The sequence below is a fragment of the Crotalus tigris genome, unplaced genomic scaffold (assembly GCF_016545835.1).
Source record: "Crotalus tigris isolate CLP2741 ecotype Arizona unplaced genomic scaffold, ASM1654583v1 scf7180000019021.11574027:1482141, whole genome shotgun sequence".
NCBI classification, from domain to species: domain Eukaryota; kingdom Metazoa; phylum Chordata; class Lepidosauria; order Squamata; family Viperidae; genus Crotalus; species Crotalus tigris.
This window is the reverse complement of record NW_024097333.1, coordinates 760,001-779,950: the sequence shown is the minus strand read 5'-3', so window position 1 is coordinate 779,950 and position 19,950 is coordinate 760,001. Positions and strand designations below refer to the sequence as shown.

The 19,950-nt window shown below is 44.7% G+C and overlaps 2 protein-coding genes across 2 annotated transcripts in view; both read left to right on the top strand.

Moving 5' to 3' along the window:
- Nucleotides 1-263: 263 nt before the first annotated feature.
- Nucleotides 264-11,306, top strand: LOC120314931. The gene is made up of 6 exons (XM_039358516.1): nucleotides 264-1,622; nucleotides 3,110-3,144; nucleotides 5,597-5,719; nucleotides 6,144-6,210; nucleotides 8,012-8,116; nucleotides 10,209-11,306. The coding sequence occupies exons 1-6, from the start codon at nucleotides 264-266 to the stop codon at nucleotides 11,064-11,066; spliced, it is 2,547 nt and encodes an 848-aa protein (XP_039214450.1). The 3' UTR covers nucleotides 11,067-11,306.
- A 2,019-nt stretch (nucleotides 11,307-13,325) lies between these two features.
- Nucleotides 13,326-19,950, top strand: part of NAALADL1 (N-acetylated alpha-linked acidic dipeptidase like 1) — a 27,954-nt gene continuing 21,329 nt past the window's right edge. Inside the window, exons 1-4 of the mRNA XM_039358541.1 lie at nucleotides 13,326-13,652; nucleotides 15,554-15,726; nucleotides 17,183-17,304; nucleotides 19,698-19,820. Coding sequence (XP_039214475.1) covers nucleotides 13,450-13,652; nucleotides 15,554-15,726; nucleotides 17,183-17,304; nucleotides 19,698-19,820 — 621 coding nt within the window. The 5' untranslated portion in view covers nucleotides 13,326-13,449. The remainder of the gene's footprint in view (nucleotides 13,653-15,553; nucleotides 15,727-17,182; nucleotides 17,305-19,697; nucleotides 19,821-19,950) is intronic.

Below are 19,950 nucleotides of genomic sequence, written 5' to 3'. Positions count from 1 at the left end.
ACTCCAGAGACATTTAAACTCAGATCTTCGCCAGGATGTTGGCAAACGGCTTAGAAGGAAGAATTGGCTTATGAAACCAGGCTCGGTGGGGAGGGAAGAGGCGCAACAATGCTCCGGTCAAACCGATGGCCTCTATTAGTTTAATCAGATGTCCAAGGCTGATTATATTGACATGTCAGATTTCTGCTCCACTAAATCGGCCAGCCTGGGCTAAATGAACAGGGAAGACGAGGTTAGGAGCAGACTGGCGCCCGTTGCTCAAGATGAGTGCCTCAGCCGTCCAGCAAAAGCTGGGTAAGAAGGAGCAGGCGGTGGCATTCAACCCAACCCACTGGTCCGAGGAGAATGGTGGCAGTGGCGTTCCAGCTGGGAAGCTCCAAGTCCTACAGAAGTTCTTCACGCCGGTCCAGCAGGCCAAGCGGCAGAAGGAGACGGTCTATCTGCCCCTGCTGATGGAGAGTTTTGACGACCGCTTCTCCGTTCACTCCTCAAGCTCGTCCACCTCCACCTCCTCAGCCATGTGGTCCTTGGAAGCCAGGCTTGAAAAAGAGGCTCTGCCCTCTCAATACCATTCTTCTCCGTCTGGATCTTGTAGGGAGGTGGCGATGGAGGGTGCAGCCTCTCACCCCACCCGGGAGAACCGAAGGCTGGGTGGGTCCTTCACCCCGTTCGTCCGGGGCCAGAGGGTGAGGACTGGCGATTTGCCTCTTGGTCAGGGCCCTCCGGAGCTCTGGCGGCAGGTGGGACAAGTTGAAGGCCTGGAGCAGAACTTCTACAAGGCCACTGTCCTGCAGCAGGGCCCTGCCTTCGGTGAAGAAGCTGAAATTCCAGCTTTGCAGCAGCCCCCCAAGACCGGCCGGTATCCTCTTGGCCGGGCTGTTTTGAGAAACGGGGTGGTAGAGGAGGACGGCCGATTGTGGAAGACCAGATCCAGTGAGACCATCACTGAGCGGCCAACAGGAGTGAAGCCTCTCTTGGCGCCAAAGCCCAGGAGATGCCACCACCAGCAGCAGGAGCAGGAGAAGCCCTCTTCTCCTAAAAGCCTGGACCTGACTCTCCCCAAGAAGTCCCTTATCCTAGGAGAAAACAGACGGATAGAAGACAAACTACGCTTTTCGGAGTTCCTCAACGAAGTCACCCAGCAAATCATGAGTCCTTCAAGTCTCCTGTCTCTGGGTTGGAAGTCCCGGGGGTCTTCTCCAACCCACAGAGCGCCCAGCACCAAGTCTATTTCATCGGAGTCGTTGCTGGGAAAAAATGCGGGGAACATGTCCTTGCCCAGGAAGAAAAGAGTCGGACAGTTCGAAGCCGAAGGAGATGCCACCTCCATCCGCCCCAGCCAGCTCCAGGCAAATGTCAAACCTGTGAGGACTGCGGAGGAGACTAGCAGCAGTTCAGAATCGGCCCTCTTTACTCCCTTTCTGGCCAACTTGCCTGAGCTGTCTGAAGAACCTTGTGGGGCAAGGAGGGATGGTGAAGGAGCTTCAGAGCATGTGCTGAAGCTCAAGGCTCAAGAATGGTCCTTCAGGAAAGCAGAGGAGACGGTGCCCCGAGGAGCAGAGAAATCAGATGACAACGAATGGTCACTGAGCGTGGCGAGGAAGAGTCAGATGCTTTATAAGGTACAAGGCTTTTTGTCAAAACAAGAGACTCCCTAGCCACCTGTCCCAGGTTCTCCACATCCTGAAGAAGGAGAAGACCCACATAACGGTTTTAGTTGATTTCCTCTTTCCCCAAAACATCCTCTTTTGCAAACATTGCGTTAATACAATTCTTTTTGTTTTGATAGATAACAATTAAATATATAATTTTCCCCGATATTCCTAAAAATAATAACCACATCAATATAATATTTCTTTTCTATCCAATCATTCTGGTTGCCTTAGCATAGATCCTGTTACAGTCCTTATTTTAATTTGTTTCTCTCACCAAATTCTAGGTATTCTTACTGGTTAAGATTTTTTCAAAAATTAATTACATTTAAAAATTTAACTCTATTTTTCCATATGAACCATCTCACACTTTTACATTTCTTAAGGAATAGATAAAACAATGAAAAAGAAAGAAAGGAGAGCAAGAGTAAAGAAACATAAAAAATAACATACTACTTAAAATATATATCCCTCCTAATGCATATTTATTTCCTAAATTTCTTATTCTTTTTAACTATAATTAAAAATATGTTTAATCTTTAAACATTCCATTTAATACATCTAGTCATCTAGTCATCTAACTCTTATACAATTTTTTTATCCATTATAATTTTCTTAAATTCAATCACATTTAAGTATCTAAAACATTTCCTTTATCTAAGTCATTTCAACTTTTTTATATTACTCATATCAAGAAAGAGAACTTTTTTTTTTAAGTGGGCATGTTGGACTTCAGTTATCATAGTTCCCAGCAGGTATGGCTTTTCTATTGTTGTTATTGCCACTTTAGAAAGCGAACCAAAGCAAACTGCAGGAAAGAAGATCCTATCCAGAAATCCCTGGTTTGGGAATCAGCCGCAAAGTTAGGCTTGCAATGGAAATCCTTTTGGATCCTGTTCTGGATCAGCCAGTTAGATGAGAACTATGTGTTAGAATGTTTGGCTTTTATAGGGTTAAGCGCTGTCTCCTTAAGAGATGGGTTATGGGTAATGTAGTTTAGCTATTCAGTGAACCCCATGTTAACAAGTCAGTAGGAGGGGCTACTAAGTTCATCACAGGATATCCTGGCTACGTGCCAGCAGTTTGAAATGTCTTTGAGATAAGCATGGGATCACTGGAGGACAGACACGGTTTAATTAACGCTAGAAGTTGAGGTGAAGGAATTAATGATTTTACCTACAAAGATGAATCAAATATGTAACATCCAGATGAAACTACTGAAACGTGAGTTCTTCCAGTATTCCTGAATAAATATTTGTTTTATAATCATCTTTGCTGAGTTATCTGTCTGGCCTTGAATTACAAAGCATCTTGATTCAGGTTCCAGAGCAGATCCAATCTCTGCGGAGATCCCCGTTTCTAATCCCTCTGAGTCTTAAGGGCTGATCATTTACCTGTTGAAGGAGATAAAGAGTAAGGATTCAAATACTGTTTTTTTTTTTTCTTTTGCTCTTCAGGAACTTCTGGTAGACATGAACCCCAAACCATCCAGGTGAGTAGACCTGCATCCTTTTAGGCATACTGACATAAGTTTTTCTGCCTGAGCAGGGGGTTGGATTAGACGAGGGCTTTTCAACCAGTGGTACGGATACCACCTGTGGTACATTGGCACCTGGCAGGTGGTACTCAACCATCCTAGAAAAGTGGTAGTGGGGGAGGGGAATGAGCTGAACCGGTGGCAGCACCGCACAAGCCTGAGCGAGAGACGGCTGGAGCTGCAGGGCTGTCAGGGCTCAGCGGAAGCCCCAGGATCAGTGTTGCTTTCCAGCTGATCGGTGCTTCTTCGGGGCTGTCAGGGCTCAGCGGAAGCTCCAGGATCAGCACCAGTGTCCAGCTGGAGCTCAGCGCTGATCCTGGCACTTCCGCTGAGCCCAGAAGAAGCGCCAATCAGCTGGAATGTTGGAGCAACTCCAGGGTCTTGTGATTTACATTCAGATGCTTGGCAACTGATTCATATTTATGACGGTCACAGTGTCCCAGGGTCAGTTGAAGTGACCAAAACCTGCTGCAACCACCCAGCAGATGGGGGGGAATAAAACCCAAACACCCCCCACCCCACCCCCGCTGCCAATCCTCAACAGAAATGCTCACAACAATGAAAACCTCGGACAGGAGGAAGAATGCCACTGAGCGGGCAGGTAGGTGTCATGCTCGGCTGTGGCTTGGGGGGCACTTTTTTCAGTGCCATTGTAACTTTGAACAGTCATTAAGTGAACTGTCGTAAGTCGAGGACTATCTGTACTTTATCACTTTTTTCCTTTTTGGGGGGGGGTCACCAAGTTTTTGACACTTTGCTAGGCGACTGGTGGTACTCGGATACTGCCATATCCTAAAAGTGGTACAATGGGTGAAACGATTGAAAAGCCCTGGATTAGTCTAGATGACCTCCAAGGTCCCTCCAACTCTGTTATTCTGTTATTCTGCATCTCCTTTAGAAACACACTCCCAAGAGAGATGGGCAGTTAAGAAATATTGAATGAATGAATGAATGAATGAATGGTTACTTAGCTGGGAGCACTTGCTTTCTGAGCCCCCCCCCCCGATACCTCCTTTGAACTACAGTACATTGTGTATTTTGTATTTTTATTTCTACACTGTGTTGGTTTAATGTGTGTCTGAAATTGTCCCAACTGGTTTGGGGGCACTGTTGTTCAGTCTAAAAATCTGACTCCATCTTCAGATGCCTTTTGAAAGCCTGTTCAAGTTGGAGAGAGCATCCAATCAGCTTTAAATTGAATATTGGTGTTAATCCAGACCATCAAAGTGGATTGGGCACTATTTCTGTTTTTGGTTTAATGAAGTTTTTATTAATTTTTTTCATACAGTTCAGTGGTACTTATTCATTCATTCACTAATACAAATTTAATTCCTAATCCTTTATTCTTTTCTCCAGCCATTGATAAAATAAGTCCCAAGTTTGAAAGTATTCTGTTTCTTCTTTCAATTTCAAAGTGAGTCTGTCCGTTTCCACACATTCTACCATTTTTAAAATTATTTCTTCCTCTGGTGGCATTTCTTCATTTTTCCAGTGTTGCGCGAATATGATTCTTGCCACTGTTATCACATGCAGAATCAAGTATATGCTTGGTTTGTCAATCTTTTCTGGCATTATACCTAATCAGAAAAGTTCAGGTTTAAAATCTACATGTTTTCCCAACACCTTTTCTAGCCAAGTATGTATTTTTGTCCAGTACCTCTTTGCTTTAACACATGTCCACCATACAGTACATGATAAACAAAAATGTTTTAAAAAAATGTGAGATAGATGTTGGAAATGCAAACACAAGTCAGGTACTTATTTCTGTTTTTTAAATTTGTGGCGCAAATTAAACAGATCCATTCCACCCATCCAGATGATCTCTGAAAATGCACATTGACACATCAATTAGTCCTACTTTGGTTATATTTTTTTATTTATTTTTCAAATTTCTATATAAGTCCTTGACTTATGACCCACAACCGAGCCCAACGTTTCTGTTGCTAAGTGAGACAATTGTTAAGTGAGTTTTTTGTCCCATTTTGCGACCTTCCTTGCCACAGATGCTAAGTGGATCACTGCGGCGGTTAAGTTAGTCAACCCGTTTCTTAAGTGAATTTGCCCCATTTTACGACTTTTCTTGCCACAGTTGCTAAGTGAATCACTGCAGTTGTTAAGTTAGTAACACAGTTGTGAAGTGAATCTGGCTTCCCCATTGACTTTGCTTGTCAGAAGGTCACAAAAGGGGATCACGTGACCTGGGAGACACTGCAACTGTCATGAGTACATGCCAGTTGCCAAGCGTCTGAATTTTGATCACGTGACCCTGGGGATGCAGCAACGGTCAGTGCCTTTGTAACGTCAAACAAGAAATGAATTGTTGTAAGTTGAGGACTGTCCTTGCCCAGCACACTTGCGTGATTCTGGGTGAATAACGAATAAAATGGACTTTCTGTTCTCATGGTAGGTCTTCCCAGGAGCAGCAGCTACCAAAAATTCCTGTTTTGGACTCCAAACCTGCATTTGCTGAACGACACCTGCAAAAAAAATGGGAAGAGACTTTGGAGACTTTAGAGGAAAGTTTTAGCAGGTAAGGAAGATTGAAAGCACGTTGAGGTCTTCAAGGGGTGAGGTTCCGGGTAGTCCAACTCACTTTTGGGAGGAGCTTAATATTAAAATATTTTTGAACCACACTTTGCTATTTGGGAACTATTATTGTAGTTTCAGCGTTTCTTATGCTCGGCAACTTTAAGACAAGTGGACTTCAACTCCCAGAATGCTGGCTGAGGAATTCTGGGAGTTGAAGTTCGCCCAGCTTAAAAGATGCTGGCCGAGGAATTCTGGGAGTTGAAGTTCGCCCAGCTTAAAAGATGCTGGCTGAGGAATTCTGGGAGTTGAAATCCACCCAATCTTAAAATGACCAAGGTTGAGAAAAACTTACTTAGTACCAAATTTCTCTGCGTAGAACATTTATTCAGAATGATTTTCATTTCTTTCCACTTTTCCTCAAATAGGATTCAAGAAGAGTATTCCAACACACGTCACACCAACCAGTTGTTAGAAGAGAAACTTCAGAGAATTGTAAGAAACCTGTCGTATCGCTTATTCATATGGTTAATTGAATATTGAGTTATTTAACTGATTACAATGACATACTAAGTTGGTAGCCTGCTTCTAAACATAATTCCAGATAGAATAATTTTAAATACTCTGAAATCTTATACCATCTGTATGTTCTGCTAATAGCTGCAAGGTTAGTGCGTAGGTGAGCTATGTTTCCTATTTTCCAATAATAACAAATTAAGATCATAAATAAGCTTTCATGCTGCAGAAACATGTCCTCTCTGACTTGACTATGTCAGGCATTTTTCCATCTACGAAGAATTATGGGAATTAGAGTCTTAAATCATTTTTAGGTATCAGCTTGGAAAGCCTGGTATCTACTGTAATAACTGCAGAATTAATTGCTTAATTAATTAGATTTTTCTGGTTGCCCAACTGCCCAATGCCTGCTGATTCTGGGTCTGGATGGTAGAGCTAGCTTGGTCTAGAGCAGTGGTTCTCCACCTGTGGGTCGGGACCCCATTTGGGGTCAAACGACCATTTCACGGGGGTCGCCAAACAACGCAGTCCGCCATTTTTTACCCCCTTTTCCTTAGCTGTGCTCCTCCCTTTTATTCTATTGGCTTTTGAAAGCCAATAGAGTAGACTCTCTTGAATAGAGTCTAATTCTATTGGCTTTCAAAAGCCAATAGGAATTGTCCAGGCTGTCTCTGCCCTGCTGAGCCCGCCAAAAGTCCCATTCTGCAAACGGTGCTGTACCGGTTGAGTAGTCCTCGACGTACGACCGGTTGAGTAGTCCTCGACTTACGACCGGTTGGGGGTCGCGGCATTAAAAAGGTTGAGAACCACTGGTCTAGTGATTAAAGCTAGAAACCACGCGATGGTGAGTTCTAGTTCTTAGGCAAGAAAATCAGTTGGGTGACTTTGGGCCAATCACCTGGAGATAGTGAGTTCTAGTCCCGCCATAGGCATGGAAATTGTCTGGATGACTTTGGGCCAATCACCCAGAGACGGTGAGTTCTAATCCCGTCTTGTTGTTGTTGTTAATTGCGAAGTCGTGTCCGACCCATCGCAACCCCATGGACAATGTTCCTCCAGGTCTTCCTGTCCTCTACCATCTTCTGGAGTCCATTGAAGTTCACGCCTCCTGCTTCAGTGACTCCATCCAGCCATCTCATTCTCTGTCGTCCCCTTCTTCTCTTGCCCTCCATCTTTCCCAGCATTAGGCCCTTCTCCAGGGAGTCCTTCCTTCTCATTAGGTGGCCAAAATCTTAGGCATGGAAATTGGCTGGGTGACTTTGGACCAATCACCAGAAGACAATGAGTTCTATTCCCATTTTAGGCCAAGAGCCAGCCTTACACACCTTGCAGGTTGTTGTGGGAAAAATAGGAGGAAGGTGTGTTGGACATGTTTGTCACCTTGAGTTATTTGCATCCCTTGAGGCAGGTTATGAATAAATAAATAGGTATATAGATAAACAAACAAATACTACAACATTTAAATTTCTGTGGGTCCCTTGAGGCAGGATATGAATAAATAAATAGATCAATAAATAAACAAACAAATAAATGCAACATTTGAATTTCTGTGGGTTTGATAGAGGTCTGCCCTTAGGTCATTATTCTAATCCAGGGATCTTCAAACATGGCCCTTTTATGACTTGTGGACTTCAACTCCCAGAATTCCTCAGCCAGGCATGCTGGCTGAGGAATTCTGGGAGTTGAAGTCCACAAGTCATAAAAGGGCCAAGTTTGAAGACCGCTGTTCTAATCTAACACATCTCGGCCTATTTGGCCCCACACCTGTCTTTCTTCTCAGGCACAGACTATGGCAGAGGAAAGGCAGACTTGGAACCACCGAATCTCTGAACTGGAACGGGTTATCAGACTCCAAAACATAATTTGCATCTCGGAGAAAATTAATGTGAGTACTTCACTTGCCTCGAAATATAGGTTGGGATGAATAATAGCATGTGAATGCTAGGGACCAGGTGAAATGCACTGGGTTTTGGAACAGGTAGGAAGAAAACTGAGAGATAACGGTGGTGGGAGCAAATGGGCCTTTTGTACCTTTATTGTCTGGCTTCCTTCTGTTATTCAAGGTACAGAGGTTATGCTTCCTTTTATGTGTAGACAATATATCTGTCAGAATCCAATTATATTTCATCTCTAGTTATCAACTATAGAAAACCCCATTTCTGCCCTCTCTGGATTCTGTCATACGATGAAGGGAAGGGAGTGAACAAAGGGGCTTTATGGCCCTCACTTCCTTCAGTACACTTCAAAGGAACTGGATGTGTGTATCACCAAAAGGACTAACCATAACAATGGGGCTATTACCTTTCATGTAGTTTTCTCTGAAGTCTCCATCCAGCCGGCAGTAAGGAAAAGGGGGTGGGAGTGTAATGCCTGAGACTGTCGCTGGAAGTAGGGGGGGATTGGGTGGGGCTACTGGGGAACCCCTTAAAACCTTGAATGGGAGAGCTTGGACCCCAAGTCCTGTCTAGAACGCCTGCGACCATTTTCTCTTAATTAAAGGATGCCTGTTGGAAGAACTATTCCAAGAGTTCTGTCTTCTTAAGATGCAAAGTGGGGTGGGTCCTTACAATATCTAGTTGTTCCAAGTGCTCTGGACCATCATCATAACAGACCTACACACATATTTGAACCCCTTCTACATGCTCACTATTCAGTGTAATTAAGTAAAGAATCGTAGAACATACAACATAGAATTTGAGGGTTGAGGGAACTTTGGACGTCTTCTAGTCCACAAGGAACAAATTGTAGTTTTGACACATGAAGTAGAAAGTCTGCCTTTCCCAAACTGCACTTTCCAGATATATAAGGACTATGGCATTTGGGATGCACAACCATTGACTCATGGCTAATTTTACTTCTGAACCCTTTGCCAGGAATTATTTGGAAAAAAATCCATGACTCAGTGTTTCTCAGCCTCGGCAAGTTTAAGATGAATGGACTTCCATTCCCAGAATTTCCCAGCCAGCCATGAGAGGGATTTTACCAAACCACTGTAATTTCAAAAAAAGACTTGAATTCCAGAGATGGATAAATGGATGATAGAGAGGAGAGAAAGAGAGAGATGATAGATGGATGATGGATGGATGGACGGTTGGACAGATGGATGGATGGTCGGACGGGCAGACAGACAGATAAATAATAGACAGATGATAGACAGATATAGATAAGAGAACATTGTGTCTCAATCTTATCAACTTTAAGATAAGTGGACTGGCTGGAGAATTCTGGGAGTTGAAATCCACCCATCTTAAAGTTGCCAGGGTTGACAAACAGTGTCATGATGGTTAAATGAATGGCAGATTCTTTTTTTTTTGTTAAAAAAGTTTTTATTTTCCATTTATTCATACAAAATACAATTAACCATTGGTACCGCCTGCCCATTCCCCCCAGGCTGTGTCCACCTTCTCTAAACCTTCCCTACTTCCCTCCTCTTTCTCTCCTCCCCTCCTACTCTCTTCCCCTCCCCTTCTCCTCTAACTATCCTACTTCCTCCCTACTCCTTCCTCCCCTCTCATCCCTCTCACACACATGAACGCAGCATAGGGGAAATGCCCAAGCATTTACCATGACTATATTATCATTACCCACCCACTCACTCACCCACCCACCCTCAACCCTCCCCCCCTCACTTCCCAGAGCAGAGTACAGGGTTATTAATAAGAAGGTTAACAATAATAAAAAAGGGGAAAAAAGAAAGAAAAAAGAAAAAAAACATCATACTTAACCTTTAACTCCCCTTAAATTAAGACATATAAACAAATCTCTACAACAGTTACTATAAAATTTACTCACAAAATAAATGAAACTTTAAAGTCCCATATTTTTTCTGAATATAATCTATCCATCTTCTCCATACAATAATATATCTTTCTTGTGTATGATCCTTCAAATAAGCAGAAATTTTTGCCAATGAATGGCAAAAGTTTGGGATCTTCAAACCATCTCCTTGTTTCTGTCCGTTTCTCAACCTTATCCAGGTTTTGGATCTGCCCCCCAAATCCGGCATCCAGGCCCAGCCCGAGGGAGAGAACCCCATGGCTCTTTATTCTGAACCTCTCTTGGATGTCATTCCTCCCCCTCCCCCTTTCAAAGATGGAGCCTCCAGCACCCGGAGCAGTTCTGCCCCGTCTGATTTGAGGCCTGGAAGCAGCAAGCTGGCCTGCAGCCTGGAATTTGATCCAGCCAACTTGCTGGGGGACTATGAGGCTCAAGGACCTCCTGCTGCCAAGAACTACCTCTGCCCATCCCCTCCCTCTGTTTGCAAGCCCACTAAGTTCTGTGCTGAGTGTGCCAACGCAATGGAGGAGTATGGCAAGAAAGAGAGGGGGCTGGTCTGTCCTCCCCCAGCCCCCTGCTTCTTATCCCTGCACGAGGCCTCGGTACCCTCACCCACAGCTAGCCCTTTGCCAGACCCATTGGGGACCTTCCCAATGCTACATCCACCTTCCCTGTCCAGCCGCTGTTCAGCAGTGACTGAGCATCCGGCTGAACGGAGCAGATGGGGCCGTTCAGATGCCTCCGAAGTCTCCCGGAGTCCTGGCACGGCGGAGAAGACACTGAGACCCCGTCTGGAGCATCAGCCGAGGCCGAAGATGCTGGACAGCGGTGGCCAGACCCCCAAGCGCTCGGAGCAAGAAGGGATCCAAGAGAAGGGAGCCGACTGGTCTCGGCCCCATTGCATAGCCGTGGAGCTTCCGAGTCCTGGAGAGACGGCCTCGCAGGGGAAGCTACGCCCGAGCCTTCAGCAAATGGGGGATACGCTCCGCCAGGCCAGCAAGGGGGGAGGAAGGGGGAGGCAGAATTTTGTTGCTATCCAAGACTCGACATTCCTGTGAGGAGGCAAGGCCACAGCCCCTCCGTTCCCCCCCCAGCTGAGTCCCCTGGGGCTGCAGGTTGCATCGGTCGTGTTGCAGTGAAAAATGGTGATGTGGTGGAATTTAATGCAGAGTGGCATCTTTCCCCAGGAGCACAGAGGTAACGCAGCTTGGAGTGTCTGTGTCAGAATCCAATTATATTTCATCTCTAGTTATCAACTATAGAAAACCCCATTCATGCCTTCTCTGGATTCTGCCATACGGTGAAGGGGTGAGCAAAGGGGCTTTGTGGCCCTCACTTCCTTCAGTACACTTCAAAGTGACTGGATGTGGATATCACCAAAAGGACTAACCATAACAATGGGGCTATTACCTTTCATGTATTCCTCTCTGAAGTCTCCATCCAGCCGGCAGTAAGGAAAAGGGGGTGGGAGCGTAATGCCTGAGACTGTCGCTGGAAGAAGGGGGTGATTGGGTGGGGCTACTGGGGAACCCCTTAAAACCTTGAATGGGAGAGCTTGGACCCCAAGTCCTATCTAGAATGCCTGCAACCAGTTTCTCTTAATAAAGATGCCTGTTGGAAGAAGTATTCCAAGAGTTCTGTCTTCTTAAGATGAAAAGTGGGGTGGGTCCTTACACTCAGTCAAGTTTGGCTCTCTGGGAGGGTCTGACCGTTTGCCGCAGCCAGCTCATCACAGGACAACTCACTGCAGGACAAGAGTTACACTAACTGTCGCAGGGTCAGTTGAAGTGACCAAAACCTGCTGCAACCACCCAGCAGATGGGGGGGAATAAAAATCAAACACTTCCCACCCACCCCTGCTGCCAATCCTCAACAGAAATGCTCAAAACAATGAAAACCTCGGACAGGAGGAAGAGTGCCACTAAGCGGGCAGGCAGGTGTCTTGCTCGGCTGTGGCTTGGGGGGCACTTTTTTCAGTGCCATTGTAATTTCAAACAGTCACTAAGCAGACTGTTGTGAGAACTATCTGTACTTTATCACTTTTTTCCTTTTTTGGGGGGGGGGTCATCAAGTTTTTGACACTTGCTAGGCAACTGGTGGTCCTCGGATGTTGCCATATCTTAAAAGTGGTACAATGAGTGAAAAGGTTGAAAAGCTCTGATTTAGTATGATTCTTTAAGATTACAAAGGCACTGAAACAAGTGACTTGTTGCTATGCAGGTTCCGAGGTTTTGCTTGATTAAAAAAATACAGGAAAGCAGATGTTGCCTTCAAGCTTTACGTTTTTATTCAGCCGAACAAAGACGGGCTCCTCTAAAAGAGGGAAAAAGCTCCAAATATCAGAAAAGCCTTATTTTTATACCTTCTTTGATTACATAAGCAATTCACCCAGCAAAGCTGACACACGTAAGATAAAGACTTCGCCCTTTAAGGCGGGCACACTGTAGATAAGAAGGAAGAAAGCAGAAGTAGCTAAAAATGTTCCCTGTTGGGTATTCCCCCAAGACAGTGGTTCTCCACCTGTGGGTTGGGACCCCATTTGGGGTCGAGCGACCATTTCACGGGGGCCGCCAAACAAGGCTGTCCGCCATTTTTCCCCCTTTTCTTTGGCCACGCCCCTGGCACCCGGTGATGTATAAGTGGTTGGGGGTCACCACAACACAGGGAACTGTATTATGGGGTCGTGGCATTAGAAAGGTTGAGAACCACTGCCCCAAGACATTATATGTTCCCTTTTGGGTTAGGATATGGGGTGTTTCCTTTGCTGTCCTTTTATGACCTTGCATTCATGGTTCTGCAAGTGGCCAGTGATAGCGGGGCTATCTGCACGCATTCACAATGGATACTGTCCCCTAAGTCCGGGTCAACATGGGGACCATTTTTCACACTTACGACCGTTGCAGCATCCCTGTGGCCATGTGATCAGAATTCAGATGCTCAGCAGCTAGCTCATATTTATGACGGTCGCAGTGTCCCAGGTCTTGTGATCCCCTTTTCACTTAACAACCGTGTGACTATCTTAACAACTGCAGTGATTAACACGCTTAACAACCGTGGTGAGAAAGGTCGTAAAATGGGGCAAAACTCACTTGGCAACTATCTTGTTTAGCAACGGAAGGTTTGGGCTCCGTTGGGGCCGTACGTCGACCAATTTGACATGCCTTTGGAGCTCCAGCATCCCAAACTCATCTCTTTCTGCCCGCTAGGTCCAACACACACCCACACACCACACACACACACATCCTGGAAGAACCACATAGGCCATTTCCTTGATCACAGCCCATCCCAGATGATCAAAGGGCACGTCATCCTTGCAACACGCCTGCGTTTTCATCACGCCCCAGCCCCCAGGAAGATCTGCCCAGAGCCAAGAGCTAAAGAAAAGGGCTGCCAGTGTCTCTTGAACAACCAGACGCCCCTCTTCCTGGGTTACTGGCAGCCATGGCCAGCTGGAAATACATTCTGGGCTCGGTCTTGGGTGGGGCGCTGCTGCTGACCGCGGGGATCCTGCTGGGGCACTTCGCCATCCCCAAAGAGGGGCCTTCCCCCAGCTGGCTCAGCAACGTCTCCGAGGATCTGGACCCGGCCCTCCTGGAGGATTTCATGAACCAGGTGGAAGCTGCCAACATCCGAGAGAACCTCAAGTAAGAATTGGGGTGGGGGGTGAGGGGGGGGGTAGGACCAGCTCTGAAATCACGGGTAGGGCCCTGCGGTCTTCGTGTTTGTCTTTGAAAGTGCTGGCCGAGAAACCAGGAGACGGCGAGTTCGAGTCTCATCTTAGCTAAGAAAGGCTGCTGGAGGACTTTGGGCCGGTCCTTCTCTCTCAGTCTGATCCACCTCACAAGGGTGTTGTGGGGAAAATAGGACGAAGAAGGAGGATTAGATATCTTGGCCATCTTGAGGGTGGAAGGAAGGAAGGAAGGAAGGAAGGAAGGAAGGAAGGAAAGAAAGAAAGAAAAGAGGGAGAGAGAGAGAGAAGGAGGGAGGGAAGGAGAAAGAAAGAAAGAAAGAAAGAAGGAAAGAAAAGAAAGAAAGAAAGAAAGAGAAAAGAGAGAGGAGGAGGGAAGGAAGGAGAAAGAAAGAAAGAAAGAAAGAAAGAAAGAAAGAAAGAAAGAAAGAAAGAAAAGGAGGGAGGGAGGAAAGGAAGGAGAAAAAAAGGAAGTGAGGAAGAAAGAAAGAAAGAAAGAAAGAAAGAAAGAAAAAAAGAAAGAAAGAAAGAAAAGGAGGGAGGGAGGAAAGGAAGGAGAAAAAAAGGAAGTGAGGAAGAAAGAAAGAAAGAAAGAAAGAAAGAAAGAAAGAAAGAAAGAAAAGGAGGGAGGGAGGAAAGGAAGGAGAAAAAAAGGAAGTGAGGAAGAAAGAAAGAAAGAAAGAAAGAAAGAAAGAAAGAAAGAAAGAAAGAAAGGAAATGAGGGAGGGAGAAAGGAATAAAGAAAGAAAAGAAAGAAAAAGAAAAGAGGGAGGGAGAAAGAGAGAAAGAAAATAAAGGAAGGGAAAGAAAGAAAGGAAGGAAAGGAAATGAGGGAGGGAGAAAGGAATAAAGAAAGAAAAGAAAGAAACAAAGAAAAAGGGAGGGAGGGAGAAAGAGAGAAAGAAAGAAAACAAAGGAAAGGAAAAGAAGGAAGGAAGGAAGGAAGAAAGAAAGAAAGAAAGAAAGAAAGAAAGAAAGAAAGAAAGAAAGAAAGAAAGAAAGAAAGAAAGAAGAAAAATAACTTTATTTTCCCAGAAACATCAGGGCTGGGTTACCTATTTTGTGAGTAGTTAACTGGAATCAGGATTAACCCAAGCTTTAAATCTGGCCCGCCTGTCTGAATCCAAAGGCTTCTTACCTGCAGATCTTCAGTCTCGGAGGTTTTAAATCAGTTGAGCTCAGAGAAGGTTGTGGGTGAAGTCAGTGGCCTTTCTAAAGAATAGACTAGAATCAAAACTTTATTGTCACTTTAAATGTATACTAATCAGCATATATTGAAGTGAAATTTCGTTGCATTATGCACATATGCCCACACACACACACACACATATATGACGCAGAGAAACATCGCAATCTGGGAATTGAAATCCATATCTCTTCAAGCCTCCCAAACTGAGAAACACTCATTTATACTATAGATATTGTGATAAGTGCAACATTGCAACCTCCTGGACAACTCCAAATATTTTCTACTAACAATCCCATCCTCCCCTGCCACTGGTTATACTCTAAGCATGATGGGAGTGGTGGTCCAAAATATGCGGAGATGGTCAGGCTGATCAGCCCCAACTTCAGAATAAAAGAATAACAGAAAACAGAATAACAGAGTTGGAAGGGACCTTGGAGGTCATCTAGTCCAACCCCCTGCTCAAGCAGGAGACCCTATACTCTTCCAGACAAGTGGCTATCCAGTCTCTTCTTAAAAACCTCCAGTTTTGGAGCACCCACAACTCGGGAAGGCAAGCTGTTTTTTTTTCCCTGTTGAAAGAAGCAATCATGCAAAAAAAGTGATGCTGGTTTCTGAAATCTGAAACATGCCACAAACATGGTTTCCTACGTCTGTCCTTCACCTGTTAGGAAGCTGTCAGCCAAGCCCCATATGGCAACCACCAAGGGGGACCATGATCTAGTGAAACTCCTCCTCGAACGCTGGAGCGACCCGGAATCTGGTCTTGACAAGGCCATAGAGATCCAGTATGATGTATTTCTGTCCTTTCCAGACCCAAAGAGACCCAACAGAGTGCGTGTGGGTGAGTATGGGAGACAGGATGGTGATGGACAGAGTTTTGGAGGCACCTCCCCTCCCTTGCAGCTTCTCACCTTCCCATTAGGGAGGACCAGGGCTTTTTTTGTCATAGAATGCATCAGAATGGAGTTCCGGCACCTTTTTTTGGTGGATTTTCCAGAGTTGTGAAGGGACTTTATTATGCTTAAGGTTGATATGAGTAATATTGATACTTATAGTGTTATCACGTCATCATTGTTTTGTTATTTTGTAATCGTTATTTTGTAGTTAATTGCTTGATCAGATGCTTTATATATATATTGGAAAAGTAAGGGCTTCATGCTTTAGGTCAGGGGTAGTCAACCTTGGCTCTTTTATGACTCGTGGACTTCAACTCCAGAAAGAAAGAAAGAAAGAAAGAAAGAAAGAAAGAGAGAGAGAGAGAGAGAGAGAGAGAGAGGAGGGAGGGAAGGAAGGAAGGAGAAAGAAAGAAAGAAATAAGGAAGGAAGGAAAGAAAAGAAAGAAAGAAAGAAAGAAAGAAAGAAAAGGAGGGAGGGAGGAAAGGAAGGAGAAAGAAAGGAAGGGAGGAAGAAAGAAAGAAAGAAAGCAAGAAAGAAAGAAAGGAAGGAAGGGAATGAGGGAGGGAGGGAGAAAGGAATAAAGAAAGAAAAGAAAGAAAGAAAAGAAAGAAAGAAAAAGAAAAGAGGGAGGGAGAAAGAGAGAAAGAAAACAAAGGAAGAGAAAGAAAGAAAGAAAGAGAGAGAGAAAGAAAGAAAAGAAGGAAGGAAGGAAGGAAGGAAGGAAGGAAGGAAGGAAGGAAGGAAGGAAGGAAGGAAGGGAATGAGGGAGGGAGATGCAATCAGCGCAGGTAGACCTGGATTTACAATCATTTGTTGAGTGTCCATTCAAAGTCACAATGGCACTGGGAAAAAAGAGCGAAAAGAGAATAACAGAGTTGGAAGGGGCCTTAGAGGTCTTCTAGTCCAACCTCCTGTTCAAGTAGGAGACTTAAATAATGGTATTATTAATCATAATGCTCAAACTATGGTAATGATAATAATAACAACGGTGTGGAGTTACAGGTATTCCTTGACTTATAACCTCAATTGCTACTGGGACTTCTCTCATTAAGTGATGTGGTCATTAGGTGAGTCAGGCCCATTTTTTTGTGATCATTTTGCTAAGTGAATCAGGTGGTCATTAAGCAGATCCAGCTTTCCCCATTAGCTCGACTTGGGCAAAGCTGGCTGGGAAGATGGCAAAGAACGATCACACAACTCTCATAAATACATGCCGGTTGTCAAGTGCTTGAATTTTGATTGCATGACCGTGGGGACACTGCAACAGTCGTAAATGTGAGGACTGATGGTAAGTCATTTGTTTGTAGCACCGTTGCAGCTTTGAAGGGTTGCTCAAAGGCTGAGGAATTCTGGGAGATGAATTTCTGAGGAACTTTCACCAAAATTTCCTTCCTTTCCAGTGCTGGAAAACAACACGGAGGTCTTTCTGTCCAGAGAAGCTGAGGAAAAACTCACTACAGATCAAGAAGACCCAGATATAGTAAAGCCCTATGCAGCTTATGGACCCCCAGGGACCGCCAAGGTACAAATCCTGAAAGACTAACTCTGCCCTTTTACTCTTCTATCTCGGTTTCTCAACCGTGGCCACTTAAAGGTGGGTGGACTTCAATTCCCAGAATTCTTCAGTCTTCCAACATTCTCCATGCTGGCTGGAGGATTCTGGGAGTTGAAGTCCACCCATCTTCGATTGGCTAAGGCTGGGCAACTCCTATCTAATCTCTCATCTTTGTTATCTCATCTTAGGCTGGAATTTGCCCAGTTTTATGATCTAACCCCGATATCATGTTCCTCTTCTACTGCTGTTAAATCAATAAATCCTTTTTATGTGCTTTATTGGTTGTTAAAATTATTGCTCAGCTCAGTGGAGTTGTAGCTTCAGGAAAAGAACCAAAGGATGAATCTGTTCTATCCCAGCCTATTGCCGTCCTTGTTAAAGGCACAAAGACCAAAGCCCTGCTGATACAATAGGCTGGAGACTTTAAAACAAAACAAACCCCTTTTAATATGGGTGACAAACCTATCAAATTGTCCAAAACACAAACAGCAAAACTCAAGTCCAAAGGAAGGAAACAGTCCGCAGGAAAACGCGATGGAAACAGAAGAGAAGTCACAAGCAAGACGAACAGACCAGGATTCCAAGAAGCACTTTGCAAACGGTTGCCTTCAGCAACCAGCACTGCCCACACCTCCTCTTTTTATACAGCAGTCCCAAGGCGTTGCCTCTCATCGCCTTCTCCTTTTACTCTGGAGTTGCCGTATTGACTGCTGCTGATTTACTCTCGCTAATTGACGACATGTGTGAGCATCAGTTAGCAAGTCCATCAGGTGTGAGTCCTCCGAGTCTGACTCATTCTCCTCACACAGCTGAGCTTCATCAGGAACACGACTGGAGGGCCCAGGCTCTGCTTCAAACCGTGAGTCCTGTAAGTCATCCGAGCCTCCCTCTGCCCCTGATGGCCCTTCAAATGCCTCCTCCACCTCCTCCTCAGATTCCTCAGACTCAGCTGTTGGGAGCACAGGCTGGCACGGAATCACAGCTTGAATTTTTTGCGCACGTCCTGCAGACATCTCTCATTTTCATCTTCGCTGTTTACTAAGTGCGTTTGATTGATTGGCTTTCTTCTTCTTCTTTTATTTTTCCTTTTAACACAAGAAACCTTGGATGTTTTCCTTAACTTTGCAGCCCAATGGTTTTTGCTTATTGGGCAGATCAGAGTACAGGAAGTCCTTGACTTACAACAACGCATTTAGTGACCAGTCAAAGTTACAACGGCGCTGAAAAAAAAGTGACATGAACGTTTTTCACACTTATGAACGTTGCAGCATCCCCGTGGTCACGTGATCCAAATTCGGACACTTGGCAACTGGTTCATACTTATGACCATTGCTGTGTCCTAAGGTCACGTGATCTCCTTTTGCGACCTTCTGACAAACAAAATCAAAGGGAGAAGCCAGATTCACTCAGCAACCGTGTTGTTAACCTAACAACTGCAGTGATTCACTTAGCAATGGTGTCAAGCAAGGTCGTAAAATGGAGAAAAACTCAATATCTGTCTCGCTTAGTAACAGAAATTTTGGGCGCAATTGTGGTCGTAGGTTAAGGACTACATGTATTAGTTCATTAATATCAGCATAATGTCAAAGAATAGAATAGAATAGAATAGAATAGAATAGAATAGAATAGAATAGAATAGAATAGAATAGAGAATAGAATAGAAATTAATAGAACAGAACAGAACAGAATAGAATAGAATAGAATAGAATAGAATATAGAATGACAGAGTTGGAAGGGATCTTGGAGATCTTCTAGTCCAACCTCCTGCTTAGGCAAGAAACTCTATACCGGGGGTGTCAAATTGCCAGCCCACGGACCAGATGCATCATGAGAAAACTGTGCCCACTCCATTGCCAGCAATGGGGAAAAAGTTCCGATATGTTGCATGTCACGTGACATCGCAAGTTTGACATGTCTGCCCTATACCATTTCAGACAAATAGTTGTCCAGTCTCTTCTTAAAAACTTCCAGTGTTGGAGCATTCACAACTTCTGGAGGCAGGTTGTTCCACTGGTTAATTGTTCTCACTGTCAGGAAGTTTCTCCTTAGTTCTAAGTTGCTTCTCTCCTTGATTAGTTTCCACCCGTTGCTTCTTGTCTTGCCTTCAGGCCTTTTGGAGAATAGCTTGACTCCCTCTTCTTTGGGGCAGCCCCTGAGATACTGGAACATTGCTATCCTGTCCCCCCTTTTCCTTCTCTTCGTTAAACTAGACATACCCAATTCCAGCAACCGTTCTTTGTATGTTTTAGCCTCCAGTCCCCTGATCATCTTTGTTGCTTTTCTCTGCACGCTTTCTAGAGTCTCAACATTAATACTAACATGGCATTCATACCTCTTCATGGCGTTTGATTTTCTTCCAGGGCAAACTGGTCTATGCCAACCAAGGAAAAATGAGTGATTATGAATTCCTTCTCAATCAAAACATCAGCCTCAATGGCACCATTGCCATCACTCGCTATGGAGGAGCCGGCAGAGTTGCCAAGGTAACCCTGCACCATGGGGAACGTTTTCCTTTTTTGTAGGATGGCCCTGAATAGTTCATCTATTTAAAGGGTAAATCAGTATTTCCTAACCTGGACCACTTTACGATGGGTGGACTTTAACTCCCAGAAT